This window comes from Chlamydomonas reinhardtii, chromosome 9 (genome assembly GCF_000002595.2).
Source record: "Chlamydomonas reinhardtii strain CC-503 cw92 mt+ chromosome 9, whole genome shotgun sequence".
Lineage (NCBI taxonomy): Eukaryota > Viridiplantae > Chlorophyta > Chlorophyceae > Chlamydomonadales > Chlamydomonadaceae > Chlamydomonas > Chlamydomonas reinhardtii.
The window spans coordinates 4,543,838-4,560,113 of NC_057012.1; the positions used below are offsets into that span (position 1 = coordinate 4,543,838).

Here is a 16,276-nt window from a genome sequence, read left to right on the forward strand (position 1 = left end):
TTAGTATGAGCACTAGGTTCAGTGCCAACACATGCTTTCGCGGGGATCGACCGATTCTTTTGTCCCCGATCTGCCTTGCTCACTTGGCAGCGCCCTAGATATAATCACACGTACCGAGTACACGCTGATAGCGCACTCGCCTCCCTCTCCCATTAAAGCTGACACTCCAGTGGACCTAGGGTTCAGGGTGCGCGCCAATGTTGTGAACACGACCGGCCTTCTAGTTTGCAACCATGCTCGCTCCCTTGACGGGCGTGGTAAGAAGCTGCACTTACCTCCGCCACGGTGCCCGCGAGGCGCACGCGGCCCTCGAACCCGCTCGGCCGGGAGATCCCCGGGCCCGGCCCACCATTGCAACATCACCCCACCTCGCGGCGACCCCGCGCAATGTCGCTGCTGCCGCGGATCGCCGCGGCGGCAAGGGCAGCAGCAGCGGCAGTGACAAGGGCGGAGGTCGAGGCGGGAGTGGGGGCGGGGGCCGCGGAGGTGGGGGCGGAGGCAGGGGAGGCCGAGGAGGAGGTGCTGACGTGGACCCCCGCACGCGGCAGCTTCAGAGCGCAGCACGCCGAGCCTCAGCACGTGCGGAGGGCGTAGGCAGCGGCCGTGTGGCTCTGCAGGAGCGGCTTGCGGCACAGGTGTGTGTGGGGAGGCTGCAGGGTTGCCGGGTTGCGGGGTTGCCGGGTTACGCGGGTGAGAGGCGGTGGCGTGGTAGCGGAGAAGAGTGGGGCTGGTGAGGGGGCCAGCGCGGGAGCCCCGGGAGGGTGAAGGCGCGACATGCAATGTTGTTCTGGATGCCGTGCTCGACTGTTGTCGTGTCGTTCAGAGGTCGGGCCTGGGATGCTGCCGCGAGGTAGCCTGCTGCCTCACAGCCTCTGCCTGCCCTGATCCTCACCTCGCTGCTCCTCCACGCTACCCTTCCCCAACTCAGGACTCTCGGGAGGGTGACGGCTGGAGGCCCTCCCCCGAGCCCCCGAGGACGGGGCGGAGCGACGACCGCGGCGGCCGCAGGAAGCAGAAAGGAGGCGGTGACGATGGGGAAGAGGAGCTGTGGCCGAGCAGGGAGGCTGTGGCAGGGCCCGACACGCCTACCGGCTCGTCCTCTGACGCCATTGCGGCTGCCAGCCGGGCCAACGGCAGTAGCAGGGCGAGCGGCGGCAGTAGCAAGCCCGGTGCAGACACGGCGGGGCTCGTGGCGGCGCTGCGGGCGGCGGCTGCAGCGGACCGGCAGACACGGATGATGGGGGGCGGGGGCGCCGCCGCCGGCACCTGGGCAGGCAGCTACTTTGGCCGGCTGCGGAGCCTGCAGGCCGGCGGCGGCGGCAGTAGCGGCAGTAGCGATGCGGCTGCTGCGGGGGTTGGCACGGCAGTTGGTGACGGCGGTGGCGGCGATGAGGAGGCGTTGGTGCCGTACGTGGACCTGGTGCTGCAGGTGCGTGTGTGCGTATTTGGGGTTGGGGGATGGAGGGGTTGTGTCAGTCCATGATTGCTTGGTGGCAGATGAGCGGTTCCCGACCCCGCGTACACCCGGGAGGAGGGATGCACCGGAAGGTTGGTTAAGGGGGAGTAGGCTTCGTCAGGGGCAAGCGGTCGGGGGTCCCATCGCCTCCCCACCATGCCCTCATCCGCTTCCCTATCCCTACCAGCACCACCCATCTCCACACACACACTCCGGCCCGCGCAGGAGATGGGCCTGCCGCCGCGCTCCAGCCGCCGCGCTCCAGTCGCCCTCGGCCCCGGCGGCGCCGCCTCGGATGGTGACGACGACGGCGGGGACGACGAGGGCGGCGGCTCCAGCGCTCGGCCGGGCACCCGCGGCCGCGGCGCCAAGCGCGGGGCTCTGCGGGCGCTGCTGGGGTCGTACACGGCGGTGTGGTGCCGCGCCCTGGACCTGGAGCTGCAGGTGCGGAGCGGAGGGGAGGGGAGGGGAGGGAGGGGAGGGGAGGGGAGGGGAGGGGAGGGGCACGAGGAGGGCGCGAGGGAGGGGGGCACGCTGGAGGGGGCTGCTTGCAAGATGTAGGACGTTACCTGCTGAATGGGAAGTTTGGGGTTCACGTTCGGGTGAAGTGGGGGGGACGCGGGCCAGCGGGCAGGCGAGGCTTCTCCCATCCACAGCCATTTGTGCCTCCGTGTCCCCTTCTCACTTACCATGCCTGGAACCCATCCGCGCGCCGCCCCGCAGGAGGAGTGGGCGGAGAGCGAGGAGCGACTCAAAACCTGGAAGAGGTGGGGCGGCGGAGGTTCCTGGAGTCACGTGTGCGCACCTGTGGCGTGGCGTGTTTTGAGTGGCTGTGCCGTATGCGTGTGGCGCTGTTGCGGCTGCCGGCGGCTTGGGCGCTTTCTTTTGCCACTGTTGTTTGACCACCACCACCACCACCACCACCATCCTCCACGCTCCCATCAATCCAGCTCCCACCCACCCATACACCCACCCACCCACCCACCCATATATACACACACGCATCCAACAGCCAAAACACACACACACACACACACACACACGCGCACATGCACCCACGACCTGCCCCCCCCCACCCACACAGGTCTCGTCTGGAGGCGGAGGGCGCTGCCCTGTTCGACCTGACCGCCGCGCCCGACCACACCCTGTTCCGGGACGCAGTGCTGCGCTTCTACGTGCCCGGCCGCCCGCTGCCCTTCCACTGCCTGGGCGCGGGGGACATCGTGCTCGTGTCGCCCAACAACAAGTGAGTGGGGGGGAGGATGGCGGGTGGGGGGCAAGGGCGGGTCGTGGGGCAGTGGCGGGGGCAATGGCGAGAGGGTTGTAAATACCGGCCTTAACTACACCAAATCAAGCTAAAGTAGTGGAGCACAGCCGCGCATGTGGAGAACGGAGTGATGGGAAATGGCGTTGGGGGGGATGGCAGGTTGAGGGGGCGGTACTTTCGCCTGTCTTAGTGAGGAACCAGAGCCACGAGGATGCAGGTCAAGACTCTGGGGGGTGATGGGAGGGGTTATGGGCCAGAGGGCGAGATGGACACACGGCATGGCTGACATGGCTGCTGGGAGCGAGGCGTACGTCTCTCGGGGGCTGTGGTTGGCCCGGCGCCGGCCTGGCTCGGGCAATGTTCAACTGTGACAGTTGAAAGGGGATTGCTTCGAGTTGGGTCCCACATTGCGGCCCCTTGCTACTTTGTTGCTGGCTGCGAGCGTAAGCGCTTTACGCAAAGGCGCTGTTCTATCGCGGCACTTCAATTGCGAAATGCAAACAGGCCCGGCGAGAGCTCGCTGGAGGGCGTTGTGCTGGACTACAGCAACAGGTGGATGCGGGTGGCGCTGCCGGCGGACCTGGCGGCAGGCGTGCAGGTGCGCGGGCGCAAGGGCGCGGGCGAGGGCACTCTACTTACTCCCTTTCATGGGCGGCTACCTCCCATCCCCGGATTAACATGACTCAAGTACGCAGCCCCCGGATTCTCCTTCTGAACTGTGCAACGCCCTCCGCACCATCGTTTCACTCATCATGCCTGGAACCCCCTCCCTATCCGCCGCACTGACACACGTCACAGGGCAGCGGCTGGCGACTTGACCTGTACGCGAACACGATTGCGCACGAGCGAGCCCGAGCCGCCGTTAAGCGCTACAGCCAGGCAGCGGCCGAGTCCGGCAGTAGCAACGACAAGGACAAGAAGGACAAGAACGACCGGAACGGCAGTAGCAAGGCCGGTGACAGCAGTAGCAGTGGCACGGGAGACACGGGGGCCGCGACGGTGGCACTGCTTCGTGCACTTGCGGGGAGCGTGCCGGCTGGATCCAGCCTGGAGGAGGTGGCGGCAGCTACGCCGGCCTGGCTGAGGGGCAAGGCCGGCCGGGAGCGGCTGACGTCAGCGCGGCGGGTGCTGGCGGCGGCCTCAGCGGCGGCGCCGGCGGCGCCGGTTGGAGGAGGGGAGGAGGCGGGCACAGCAGGAGGGGGAGGAGAAGGAGAAGGAGGCGGTGGAGGAGGAGGGGCGGGCAGGGAGAGGGCCCGGGGCGGCGGAGGCGGGGCGGGTTTGAACCCCAGCCAGGCGCGGGCGGTGGAGGCGGCGCTGGAGCGGACCCTGACGCTGTGGCAGGGGTGAGTCATGGGGATGTAGAATGTGTGTGCGACGACGTGTTAGGTGTTAGGCGTTAGGTATTAGAAGGAAAAGGGGTTGTATACACAGGGACGCGGGTCGACCTCTTCCCCTGGTGCTTTCCTATCACAGGGGGCGAGGGCAGCCACCGTGCGCACAGCGGAGCAAGCACCCCCTCACCTCCACATCTCCCTATCCCCCCCCCCATATTCCCCACCCACCCACGATTGCTGTTCCCAAGATGTTTTTTACCGTCTACCACTTCCCTAACTAACTAATCATGAACTTCCCCCGCCTCTCCAGGCCCCCCGGCACGGGCAAGACCGCCACGCTGCTCCGCTTCATCCGCGCTGCCCTGGCCGCACTGCCCGGATCCGGATCCGGATCCGGATCCGCTGCATCCAGCGGCTACGGCCCGCTGCTGGCCACGGCGGCCTCCAACGTGGCGGTTGACAACCTGGTCAGCGGGCTGCGGATCCTGGATCCGGGGCTGGACGTGGTGCGGGTGGGGCAGCCCGCCAAGGTGTCGCCGGAGCTGCGCGGAGTCAGCCTAGAGGTGAGGCGGGCGGGCGGGGTGGGGGTGGAAAGGTGGAAGCACTGTCTCCACTGCTCCCACTTATAAGAAAGGACGCGTGACGAGACGAGTGAAGGGTGGCGATGTGTCCTTCACATGCGGCATTGGGCAAAGCCGGGTAACGCAGCAGGTACCCGGTCCTCACGGGGCGAACGGCAGGACACCCCAGCGTCACAGCACACTCGCCTTGTCACGCCTTGCCCCTGCAGGCTCGCATTGCCGGCACGGCCGCGGGTCAGCGCGCGGCGCGGCTGCGCAAGCAGGCCCAGGGGCTGCGCGGCAGTGAGGCCTGGAAGTACATCTCCCAGGTACGGGTGGGTGGGTGGGTGGGTGGGTGGGTGGGTGGGTGTCAACCTGTTGCTCGAGAAGCCCATTTGGAACCTGGCGCGTGTCAATTGCGCTGCCTGTGACCAACGTACCTTGGGCGCCGCAGCGGCCCGGCACCAGCAGCACGACCCAGCACGCCACGTGCCCATCCCGTTGCAGCCTCCCTCTCGCGCCCCTCACACGCACACACACACACACACATGCGCAACGTTCTCCTTGTGCTCTTTAACACACACATGCGCACGCGCGCAGGCGCTGGAGTTGGAGGAGGGCGCAGCTCGCGACATCCTGTCCCGGGCGCAGGTGGTGGCGGCCACATGCATTGGCGCGGGAGAGGCCCGGCTGCAGGTGTGTGCGGTGTGGGGTGTGCGGTGTGGGGTGGTGGTGGTGCGTGGGTGTAAATACCAGCCGAAAATAAACCAAACCAAGCCAAACTAGCGGAGTACAGGTAGAGGCGTTAGTTGCAAGCGAAAATACTTATATGACGGGGCCGAGGAAGCGTGAAGCAGCAGGGTGAGTGGCGCTGGCGATAAATGTCGCCGCCGGGTTTTGTCAGTCCTGTCGAAGATAGGATTCAGCAACACCCATAAGAGGCTGAGAAGCCCCGGCACCCGCCCCCACCCCACCCCAACCCCACCCCAACCCCACCCCAACCCCCATGCAGACGCTGTCGTTCCCCATCGTGGTGCTTGATGAGGCCACACAGGCCACAGAGCCGCACTCCCTGGTGCCGCTACTCAACCAGGTGGGCGTGGGGGTGGCCGAGGAGGCGGAGTTGGAGGAGAGGGTGGTTAGTTCAGTAGACAGCCAAGACCCAACCCAAGGCCCGGAACCCGAAGCCAGCCACGCAACAAGGGTGAATGGGGCAGTATCACGCCACCTCCTCCATGCATGTTGCCGATCCCTCCATGGCCACCCCACGTGGCCACCCCGGCCCCCTCGCCCCTCTCTTCATACTTGTTACTCCAGCACTCTGCTCTCCATATGAACGGCTGCCCCTCTCGCTACACAGGCTCGCCAGGTGGTGTTGGTGGGAGACCCCCGCCAGCTGCCGCCCACCGTCAAGTCGCGGGAGGCGGAGGGGCTGGGACTGGGGCTGCCCATGTTCGAGAGGCTGCAGGTGGGCGCGTGGGACTGTGCTCGTGTGCCTGTGTTGGTGTCGTGTGCGCGCCCAGGACGTGTGTCCCATTGCGTCTTTGCTCCCTCCCTCCTCCCCATGTATACTCACCCCAACTTTGTGCTCTTGAATATGCACGTTGCCTGGGCGGGCTTTCGTTTCGTTTTCAAACACGCACACGCACCTCCCGCCACCTCCTCCCTCCTTCCTCCTCCGGGATTGGTTCAACGTTACCTCCTCCCTCCTCCCACCTCCCTCCTCCCTCCCTGTCCTTTGCCCCTCCCCAATCACCCCTCCCACCCCCCACCCCCCCAGCTGATGGGCCTGTCTCCGCTGCTCCTGGACACTCAGTACCGCATGCACCCCTCCATCGCCGCCTGGCCCTCAGCCGCATTCTACCAGGGTATGGGGGGAGCGTGGGGGCTGCGAGTGGGTACGGGGGGAGGGGGGGGTCTGCGAGTGGGCGCGAGACTGCGGGTGGGTAGGGCGCGAGGCGTCCGACGCCACTCCTCGTGCTGCTACTGCTAGAACCCAGTGCGTTCCAGCCAACTGCACGTGCACAGACTCCACCGGTGCCGCCTTCTTTCCTCACACTTTGCTGACAGAACACCCCCCACCCCCCCGGCCCCCACCCCCCACCCCCCCCACCCCCCCACCCCCCCTTTCTGAACTTGCGCAGTCCCGGCGGGCGACGTTCCCGCCTCCCCACGAACACACAGACACTTCTCCCACTCCTCCCACAACTTTCCCCGCCCGATCTAGTTCTCCGACCCTCCATACCGTTACCGATTTCCCCTGTTTCGCCTATCCCTCCCTCTTCAGTCGCGCGAACAGCAAGTCCAATCGCTCCCTCCTCCGGTCCGCACTGGCTCATCTGTCTTTTCAGGCGCCCCCATCAATTACCGTGCCTGCCGCACAGATCCCGCACGAACTGTCCTCTCCCATCCATCCGCAACGACTGTCCCGAACGTCCCCCGTGTACCCCTGAACGCGCACAGCCCCCCCCCCATTGACGTTCCACACGCGGAACTGTTCCGTTTGATTCTTTGTTTAACACACACACACACACACACACACACACACACACACACACACACACACACACACACACACACACACACACACACACCGCCCCCCGCCTGTTTACTTGCTCGTGGTCGCCCAACCTCCGTCTCTTTCCCAAATCGCGCAACCCCTAGTCTAGTTAATTGGGCTGGGACTGGGCTGCGTGTTTGCTCTTGCTCGTCGCGCGCCGCCGCGCTAACATGTTCCTTTGCTCTTGTTCGTGACACTCCCCTGCTGCCGCCCTGTGCTCTGTTGTTTTCTTATTCGCTCGTAGGTGAGAATTTCATCGAGGATTGGGCGGGAGCTTGGACTTAGCGGCCAGGAGTAGCGACGCGGAGCTAGGAATCGTAGGAGTGCCTGGGCCTCACGGTACCGTGAGCACATGCATGGGTTTGCACCCTTGAGAGCGTGTGGACACTAATCCCCCCTCGAGGTTAGAGTAGCGGGGGTTGCGCGATTTCCGGTTGGTAAGACCGGCGGCTCACCGCAGCAGGTATGCGAGGTAACTTCAGGTAACATCCGTAAACCGTCGCTTTGCTGCATCGCATACACTGTCTTTGCGCAACGTTTTCCTTGTGCTCTTTAACACACACACACACACACACACACACACACACACACACACACACACACACACACACACACACACACACACGTGCAGGCAAGCTGACGTCTGCGCCCAAGCCCAGTGAGCGGCGGCCGCCCGCCGGGTTCCCCTGGCCCAACCCCAAGGTGGGTGGGGAAACCGGGAGGGGTTGTGTAAATACCAGCCCAAACTAAACCAACGGGAGGGAGCAGGGGATACACGGCACACGGGTGTTGCACCCGATCCCAGTCCGCCTCGCTGTCGTTCTCTTGAGGTCTGGTGACATGTCTGACCCGCGCCCCCACCCCACTTCCCGCCCCACAACCCGCGAAACCCGCAACCTTCCACTCAACCCCCCGCAGGTGCCTGTGTGCTTCATCCCGGTCCGCGGCCGCGAGTCGCGCACCTCCGCCGCCAACGACGCCGCCACGCCCGGCGGCGCCGCGGGCTTCTCCTACCAGGTGTGGGGTGACAGGGAGGAGTTGTTTGAGAGCTGTGCCGCTGTGCCGTTTGTCTGCGGGTGTGGGCGTGGGTTTGGGCGTGGGTTGGGGGCGTGGGTTTAGGGCGTGGATTTAGGGCGTGGGTGTGGGGGGAACGCGCCAGATGGCACTGCCGAGGAGCACATCTGCCCGATTCCCCAAACCTTGACCCGCTGTGCACGCCCCACAACAGAAACGGTAACCCAAACCCTAAATTTGTAACCCTTTTGCTATGTGCGCCCAGAACGACGACGAGGCGGGTGTGGTGGCGGCGGCGGTGGCGGCGCTGCTGACGCCGGGGGCGGCGGCGGGTCTGGAGAACGGCGTGGGCGACATCGGTGTCATTACGCCCTACAACGGCCAGGTGCGTGTGTGTGTGTGTGCGTGTGTGCATGTGTGTGTGTGTGTGCGTGTGTGTGTGTGTTAAACACAAAAACAAACGGAACAAAGCCGCTGAACACGCGTGCGCATGTGTGTGTGTGTGTGCGCGTGTATGTTTGCAAACCCTTGGTTGCTTACTGGTGTGGAAGTACATCTGTTGGACAATCACAAGGGGGGAGGGGAGAGGTGCGTGCGCTTCCATTGGGCAACGGGCCCCGGGGCCTTGGTGCTTAGTAACTACGGAAACGACTGAACCATTCACCCCGAACGCGCCAGTCTGCACCACACCGCGCCTCACACCGCGCCTCTCGGCGCGCCGCACCGCACCGCGCACGTTCCGCCGCCGCAGGTGCGCTGCCTGCAGCAGCTGCTCACACGCGGCTCGCGGCTGTCGCGCGGCCTGGGCGTGGGCTCGCGCCCGGGCGCCTTCCGCCGCGCCGCCCCCAGCATGGAGGGAGACGACGACGGAGCAGGTGGCAGCGGCGGCGGGCGGGCTGAGCCCGTTCTGGAGATCAAGTCGGTGGACGGTTTTCAGGTGAGTGGGCGGGTGGTGCAGACTGGGCGGCAGCCGAGGGCGGGACCTGAGACAGGCCGCGCCGCAAGCGGGTCGTTGTATGTTTGGCTTCGAAGAGTTCTCACTATACGCACCCCCCCCCTCCTGCCGCCGCGCCAACACACACGCCCACACACGCCACACACACACACCCGTCCTTTGACTTATCATACTTGTAACCCCTCCTCCCACACACGCACGCAGGGCCGCGAGAAGGAGGTCATCGTGTTCAGCGCCGTGCGCTCCAATCCGGAAGGCCGCCTGGGGTTCGTGTCGGACCCGCGCCGCCTCAACGTGGCCATCACGCGCGCCAAGCGCGGCCTGGTGGTTGTGGGCAACCCAGACACACTCATGGTCGACCGGTTGTGGGCGCGGTGGCTGCGGTGGGCGGAGGCGCAGGGCTGCGTGATGCAGGAGGGCGGACTGGCGGGGGGCGGCGGAGGTGGAGGCGGAGGCGGAGGCGGAGGGGCAGGGGGAGGGGCAGTGGGGAGCAAGGGCAAGGCGGCGCGGGCGCAGGCGCAGGCGCAGGAGGAGGAGGACGAGGGCGAGGATGTGGAGATGGTGGTTTGAGGGCTGTGCTGGGGGGGTTCACCAGCCCAAACTAAACCAAACCAAGCCAAACCAGGTGGGCAGTGGCGGGCGCACGTGTGGCAGCGTGAGTCCATGTGTGTATGGCGTGAGCTCTTGTGCACTCGTGGGCAGCGGGAGGCGGCTGGAATGGGCGTTGGAACGGCTTTTGGTTATGTGTTTGCGTGCACACGCGTGCCGTGATTCCTTCAGGTCGGCTGGGTGGCTGGGACAAGGTGTTGCAATGAGCAGTGATATCAAGTTATGCGTTTCAGCGAAGGGTTACTGAGTGCCTGTATGCAGTGATGGCGTTGCTGGGCTGTTAACGCAGCTGTCGTTGCTGTTTGCTGTGTGTGGTGGGCTGGCGGTGCAAGGGAGAAGTGGTATTGGTCGGTGGTTCAGTACTGGCCAGCCCGGCCGGCGTCGTCCAGCCCAGCCATCCCAATACAGCAGCCACCTTCCGTCAGCCAGCCATGGGCGCGACCGTCCACAGCGTTTACCGTCGGTTACGAGGTAACATGTGAATTCGCAACTTGCGCTACTGACTGCCTGCTCTCGTGCCGCCTGCAAGCCCACTCCGCCTTCCGCTCTGGTCTACGTACGCATTAGTTCCGCAACACTCGTCAAGTACGGTTCGGTAGCCCCTAATCCGCATGGGTGGGGTTGGGGGGCGGCGCAGTGCGGTGCGCAGGCCGGTGCTTGTGATCAACGTGGTAAATGCCACCGAACTGAATGGGAGGGGGAGTTGGTGGTCGGGGTCGCTGTCGAGCCAACATGCGGGCAGTGCAAAGCGCCGGCAAGCCCAGCAAGTGGTGCCGTGCGGCTGGTAAATGCCACGTGCTGTTGCTGCACGGAGCTGTGTTATGAGTGCGCAGTGCTGGCCAGAAGCAGCGCTGGCTGCGCTGCTCTTCCGGTGCTCCTGCTGGCTACCGCCAGCTACTGCGAACCTACATGCCAACGTCAACCTCGGGTGTTCCGGAACTCCGGAAGCAAGTTGTTGAGGCGTCATCGGCGGGACATGCCAAGTCTAGCCGCACAGCAACGCCACATCTTCTCCTCAGTCCCACGTATCACCGCCAGCCAGCTGCTAATCCTCAGGTGTCCAGCCGGGCAGGTGACAGCAGGCCAGCAGCCGTTGGGCCTGCAAGAACCGGCATCCCACCCGGCCGAGCTACTGAGCCTGTGGACGCGCGGGCGGTGTGCATCGTGGGGCTGGAGTGTGTAATTGTGCGAAGGCGGGAACGGACGCCACTGGGTACGCGTGGGACGGGTATGACACAGAAAGCTCAATCCGTCCGTACGCTCCCCCCCTGCCTCCGCGTACGCACCATTTATGCACGGGACCCCTTTGGCATCGACACGGTTATGCGCACACATGCACCACCTCCGTGCAATGCTTATAAGCGGCTTATATCGACATATACGTCAAGCCGACCACGACACACAAAGCCCGCAGGCCTTGAAAGCCCGACTCAGGCGAATGTTGCGAGACCGCGTAAAAGGTGAGGGAACTAGGACTGCAGTGTCAGGGCAAGTGACACAAGCCCAAGGGGTGTAAGTCCACGCATCCCGCTTATCCCCGTCATTCTGTACACGCTGGGCTCTGGCACATTCTCTCCGCCATTCTCAACCCCAACCGCTTGCAAGCCGCGGCGGTCCCCGCGCATCCCGCGTCCGAGCACGCCGCAGGCAAGCACCGCCGTGGCCCCCACGACCGCTACCACCCCACCCCAGCCAGCCAGCCGGCCAGCCAGCCAGCCAGGCAGCTCCCATCACGGAGCGCACAACCCCCCTTTCGGGCTTGGCAACACTTGTATCCCACCTCCAAACCTGAGCCTCTCCCCCAACGTGCTCAACTCGCCCGCTCCAAAGCCCGCACGGCGACGGCCACACCTCTGACGTCTGGAGGCTGACACGCTGCAATGGTGCCATCACACACACACACACACACACACACACACACACACACACACACACACACACACACACACACACACACACACACACACTCGCTCACACACATGGGCTCAAGGGCCCGGCGCACGCGTGGCTGGCCATACGCTGGATGCAGACTGCCTGTCCCGCGCCGCACTGCGCCATGCACCGCCGCCCCGCATGCATTTGCTACTGAAATGCCATGCCACAGGACCACGCACTGGCCTACGTACTCCGTCCTCATTTGCTCTCACGCGTAGCCCAGACCGCCAGCTCTGCCCCTTCGCCGTCGCCGCCGCGGTGGTGGACTTGCTGGGTGCACCCCTGGTGCAGTTGATGTGGGCGCCTGCTGCCCTTGCTGTGACTTCGTCGGTTCCTACTGCATCTATCCAGTGCCATACCCCAAGGGCTAATGTCCCATCTACAGCCACACCACCACACCTAGAACTACTGCCTGCGCTGGACAGACCAGAGCCAACACGCTGGACGGCCCCCACGCCATCCCCAAGTCCCCCTTGACTGGGTCCCGAAAGCCACGCGGCCCTATCGGGCAGTGCCGCGTACAGCAACGACCTGTGCTGCCACGTGCTACCCTGTCAATGCTATTGTTGGCCCACGCATGCGACTACAGCAATCCGACAGCAGTCGGCTTCCGTGTGCCAACGCTGCCCCTCGCCAGGCTCGTGTGCTGTCCACGCCGCGTCCCCCTTACCCACTGCTCCCGACATGCGCACCGCCCGCATGCTCAAATCAACGTGACTGAATGTCACGTCAATGGGGAGCGCTAGCGACGTTTCGCCTCGGAAAGTCCGCGTGCATGCGCTCGACATGCTTGCACGCCAGCCCACGTCCGATATGATGTTTATAGGACAGTAAGCTTCCTTAGAGGCAACACTATGTAAAAGACATCCTCGCTGGCACGCCTTCCGTCGGCTTCGCGCGCCAGACCTATGTTATGCCAAGGTAGCCCAACATAAAGGTTTCGGTATGAAGCGAGGTACTCTGGAAGCTAACCATAGCAATAGTACTTTCACAGGGGCCTAAAGTCGTGAAGGGGCCAAAGGTGTTGCGCCAGGGGCGCGCCCTCAGCGGACCTCTCGCGAGCTCTCGGCTGCGGCATTATGGCCATACAGCATAAAGTCTGTTGCTCGCGCTATCCAGCGAGTGTTCGCTGGCCTTCCCGCGCGCGCAAGCACCGATCGGGCTGTACGGCTAGCGAGATCAATTTCCGTACCGCGTCGGGGCAGGCATGAAGCGCGTTGTTTCTCTTACGGAGTTGTCCCCCGCAACCGCTAGTCGACCATTTCTCCTTTGCACACCACAGCAGCAAAGATGGCCCTCCGCGCTGCCCAGTCCGCTAAGGCCGGTGTCCGTGCCGCCCGGTGAGCAGCATGCAATATTTTAGCGTCGATACTCGGAAACTATAGGAGCGCATCAGCCGACCGATGTTCGCGTTGCTGTCGCAGGCCCAACCGTGCCACCGCCGTGGTGTGCAAGGCGCAGAAGGTCGGCCAGGCCGCCGCTGCCGCTGCTCTGGCCACCGCCATGGTTGCCGGGGTGAGACACTGGATCAAAACATCGCGCAGCAGCATCGGGTGCCACAGCTCGGCGATCTAAGCTTGGAATATTGGACCTGGAGGATCTGGCGCAGCAGCGAGCGTTCGGCGGGGTGCTGCGGGGTTCGCTTGCGAGCGACGACATGGCGCTATTTCGCTAACGCTTGCTCTCTTGCTCCCTCCCCGTGGATCTGTGCTCGCAGTCGGCCAACGCCCTGACCTTCGACGAGATTCAGGGCCTGACCTACCTGCAGGTCAAGGGCTCCGGCATTGCCAACACCTGCCCCGTGCTGGAGAGCGGCACCACCAACCTGAAGGAGCTGAAGGCCGGCTCCTACAAGCTGGAGAACTTCTGCATTGAGCCCACCTCTTTCACCGTGAAGGAGGAGAGCCAGTTCAAGGGTGGCGAGACTGAGTTTGTCAAGACCAAGCTCATGACCCGCCTGACCTACACCCTGGACGCCGTGAGTGCTCGCGATATGAATGTGATCGTTCATGGTTCAGTTGGTGAAGCGTGTTGGCACAGATCGCGATGTTCATGTTGGGTCGCGACTGACGATCGCTCGCGGTTCTTTGCTTGCAGATGTCCGGCTCGTTCAAGGTCGGCTCTGACGGCTCCGCTGAGCTGAAGGAGGATGACGGCATTGACTACGCCGCCACCACCGTCCAGCTGCCCGGTGGCGAGCGCGTGGCTTTCCTGTTCACCATCAAGCAGTTCGATGGCAAGGGCACCCTGGACAACATCAAGGGTGACTTCCTGGTGCCCTCGTACCGCGGCTCGTCCTTCCTGGACCCCAAGGTGCGCGCTGCTGCGATGGCGTTTTGGAGCGGACTGGCTGGGAATCGCTGGAAGGGGTGTCTCGGCGCTGGCAAGTGGGAAGGCGCTGGCAAGGACACGTGACACGTCGGCGAGGGGTGTGGTGGTGGCTCTCCTGGGACATACTGCCTGTGATGTATACCAGCTCCGATCTCACGGCCGTGCCTTCCCTCCCGCCTGTCGCACACAATCACCACAGGGCCGCGGTGGCTCGACCGGCTACGACAACGCCGTGGCTCTGCCCGCCCGCGCTGATGCCGAGGAGCTGCTGAAGGAGAACGTGAAGATCACCAAGGCCCTGAAGGGCTCTGCCGTGTTCTCCGTTGCCAAGGTGAGCATCTTCAGCATATTGTCTCCTGTATGGCATTGGCAATGGGAGAAGCGGGGGGCCTCGCCAATGACTGGGGCAGTCGTGAAAGTAGGCTGCATGAATCATGGTCTTAGCGCACGGCATGCTGACCACTTCCCCGATGAAATGTCTTCCCACCTTCCCTCGACAGGTGGACCCCGTGACCGGCGAGATCGCTGGTGTGTTCGAGTCCATCCAGCCCTCGGACACTGACCTGGGCGCCAAGCCCCCCAAGGACATCAAGGTCACCGGCCTGTGGTACGCCCAGCTGAAGTAAGCGCTTTCGCCCCCCGAAGATAAACACTTCTGGAGGAGGAGGACGCTACTGCTTAGCATGGTCGACCGCTGCGAGGAGGAGACGTGAGCCAGGATGCTGGAGGAGCTCTAGCGGGTGTACATCGTAGGTGCTGCTTCCGGGATTGGAAGGGTAGGCAAAGCAGTGCTGCGGGCGGGCAGACGGCGTGTCAAAACGCTCGCCTGTGTGCGGTGCAGTGCTGGAGCGTTTTTGTTGAGGACGCTCAAACTCGGGTGGATTCAGAGGTCGGGGCGCGGAGGTTGCGTGGTTGATCGAGCGGGGGCCAAACGTTGCCGCTGCCGCACGCCTGCCGTATGCGCGCCCGGCAACAGCCGTGGTGCTGTCGGAGCGCGAGTGCCGGTTTTGGAGGTCTAGGAGTGCTAGGTTGGTGCGAGCGCCGTGTCATCCGGCTTTTCGAGAAGAAAGATACAGTGTGCCCAAAAGTGTGTGATTATTGTGTTTCATAGTGGCTCTCGAAACAAGGCCGCTTTCCCAGTGTAGCCTGACACTTCGGAGCCCTATTTCCCCGACTCGCTTCTCGTCGTGCATGCGCTTTGCTGGCAGTAGTGGCAGCACCGCTGCTCTCAGTCAATAACAGGCTGGCAAAGGCCCTGTGCACAGATTAGTCATGAGGCGTGTTTGCGGCGGCGTGTAACACCCAAGATGAGAACCGCCCTTGCTCAACATTAGCGCATACGTCACCTTCTGTAGAAGCTGTCCTACCTGATGATCAGCTCACAGCAGCAAGAAGTCAGCTCAGCCAGCAGCACACCGGCAAACACACGCGACCAGGTACGCATGCTATACTGCACCTGAGACAATACGTGTCGGTGTTGCTGCGTAACCAGCTTGGGAGTGCATGGTAGCAGACGCGGCGATACCATGCGGTGACACCTTGCCAACCAGGCGTACGGGCGTACCAAGGCATTGTGGCTGTCCGTTCACCCCTCACCGCGGCACCTAGCAGACCTCGCCAACCTGCCTTGAACCCTGTCCCATCACACACCCACGCGCCGCTGCCAGCTCTCCAGAATCCTGGAGGTCAGCGACACAGACACCTGGCAATCGGCAGGCGGACTCGAGCAGCAGCCGGCCTGGGCCGGCCCAAAGCCCCAGACGTCCAGCATGCACGCACGGACCGCTGGGCGGCTGGAGTGTGCGTCCGAGCGGGGCCGTGCGGACCGCTGCGAAGCAGGGGTTGGCAGGAGTGGCCGGACATGCACAGCGAAGAAGCACTTACAAGAAGGGGCCTTGAGAAGCAGGGAGGCGCCAACAATGACAGGAAAGGCCGTACAAAGGCTTGTGATCAGGCTTGTGTGAGGGCATCCGCCCCAAGCGGGGCAGGCTCCAGCCTGTCCCCCCTTCGTCCCCTTTCTCTGATACCAATCCCGTCGTAGGCATCAGTGGATGCAAGAGGAAACGGTGCCAACATGCTGCACGGCCTGCACCCGCTCTTCGGGAGAGGCATGAGCGTGCTCCACTTGACGTGCTTTACATTAGAGGAGGAGCTGGAAGATTGAACGTTTAGGTGGAGGCAGGTGCCTAGGTGGTGGCGCTTTGAAGGGAGAAAAGGGCGTGAGCGAAGGGCCTACTAGCTTGAAATGGCCAAGG

General features: G+C 63.9%; 3 protein-coding genes across 3 annotated transcripts; 2 read left to right on the top strand and 1 right to left on the bottom strand.

Moving 5' to 3' along the window:
* Window positions 1-102: 102 nt before the first annotated feature.
* Window positions 103-10,950, top strand: CHLRE_09g396139v5 (uncharacterized protein). Its single transcript, XM_043065789.1, has 18 exons — window positions 103-635; window positions 929-1,429; window positions 1,682-1,900; window positions 2,180-2,223; window positions 2,541-2,702; window positions 3,228-3,321; window positions 3,522-4,066; window positions 4,368-4,620; window positions 4,848-4,946; window positions 5,218-5,313; window positions 5,630-5,710; window positions 5,978-6,085; window positions 6,398-6,485; window positions 7,809-7,879; window positions 8,096-8,194; window positions 8,457-8,576; window positions 8,943-9,128; window positions 9,351-10,950. The coding sequence occupies exons 1-18, from the start codon at window positions 234-236 to the stop codon at window positions 9,714-9,716; spliced, it is 3,534 nt and encodes a 1,177-aa protein (XP_042921274.1). The 5' UTR covers window positions 103-233; the 3' UTR covers window positions 9,717-10,950.
* Window positions 10,951-10,966: 16 nt separating this feature from the next.
* On the bottom strand, window positions 10,967-12,772 carry CHLRE_09g396176v5 (uncharacterized protein). The gene has a single exon (XM_043065792.1). The coding sequence runs from the start codon at window positions 12,476-12,478 to the stop codon at window positions 12,251-12,253; it is 228 nt and encodes a 75-aa protein (XP_042921275.1). The 5' UTR covers window positions 12,479-12,772; the 3' UTR covers window positions 10,967-12,250.
* A 170-nt stretch (window positions 12,773-12,942) lies between these two features.
* Window positions 12,943-15,332, top strand: CHLRE_09g396213v5 (uncharacterized protein). The gene is made up of 6 exons (XM_001694647.2): window positions 12,943-13,030; window positions 13,115-13,205; window positions 13,408-13,668; window positions 13,788-14,003; window positions 14,221-14,352; window positions 14,522-15,332. Exons 1-6 carry the CDS (start codon window positions 12,981-12,983, stop codon window positions 14,645-14,647), a joined length of 876 nt encoding a protein of 291 aa, XP_001694699.1. The 5' UTR covers window positions 12,943-12,980; the 3' UTR covers window positions 14,648-15,332.
* Window positions 15,333-16,276: the final 944 nt, after the last annotated feature.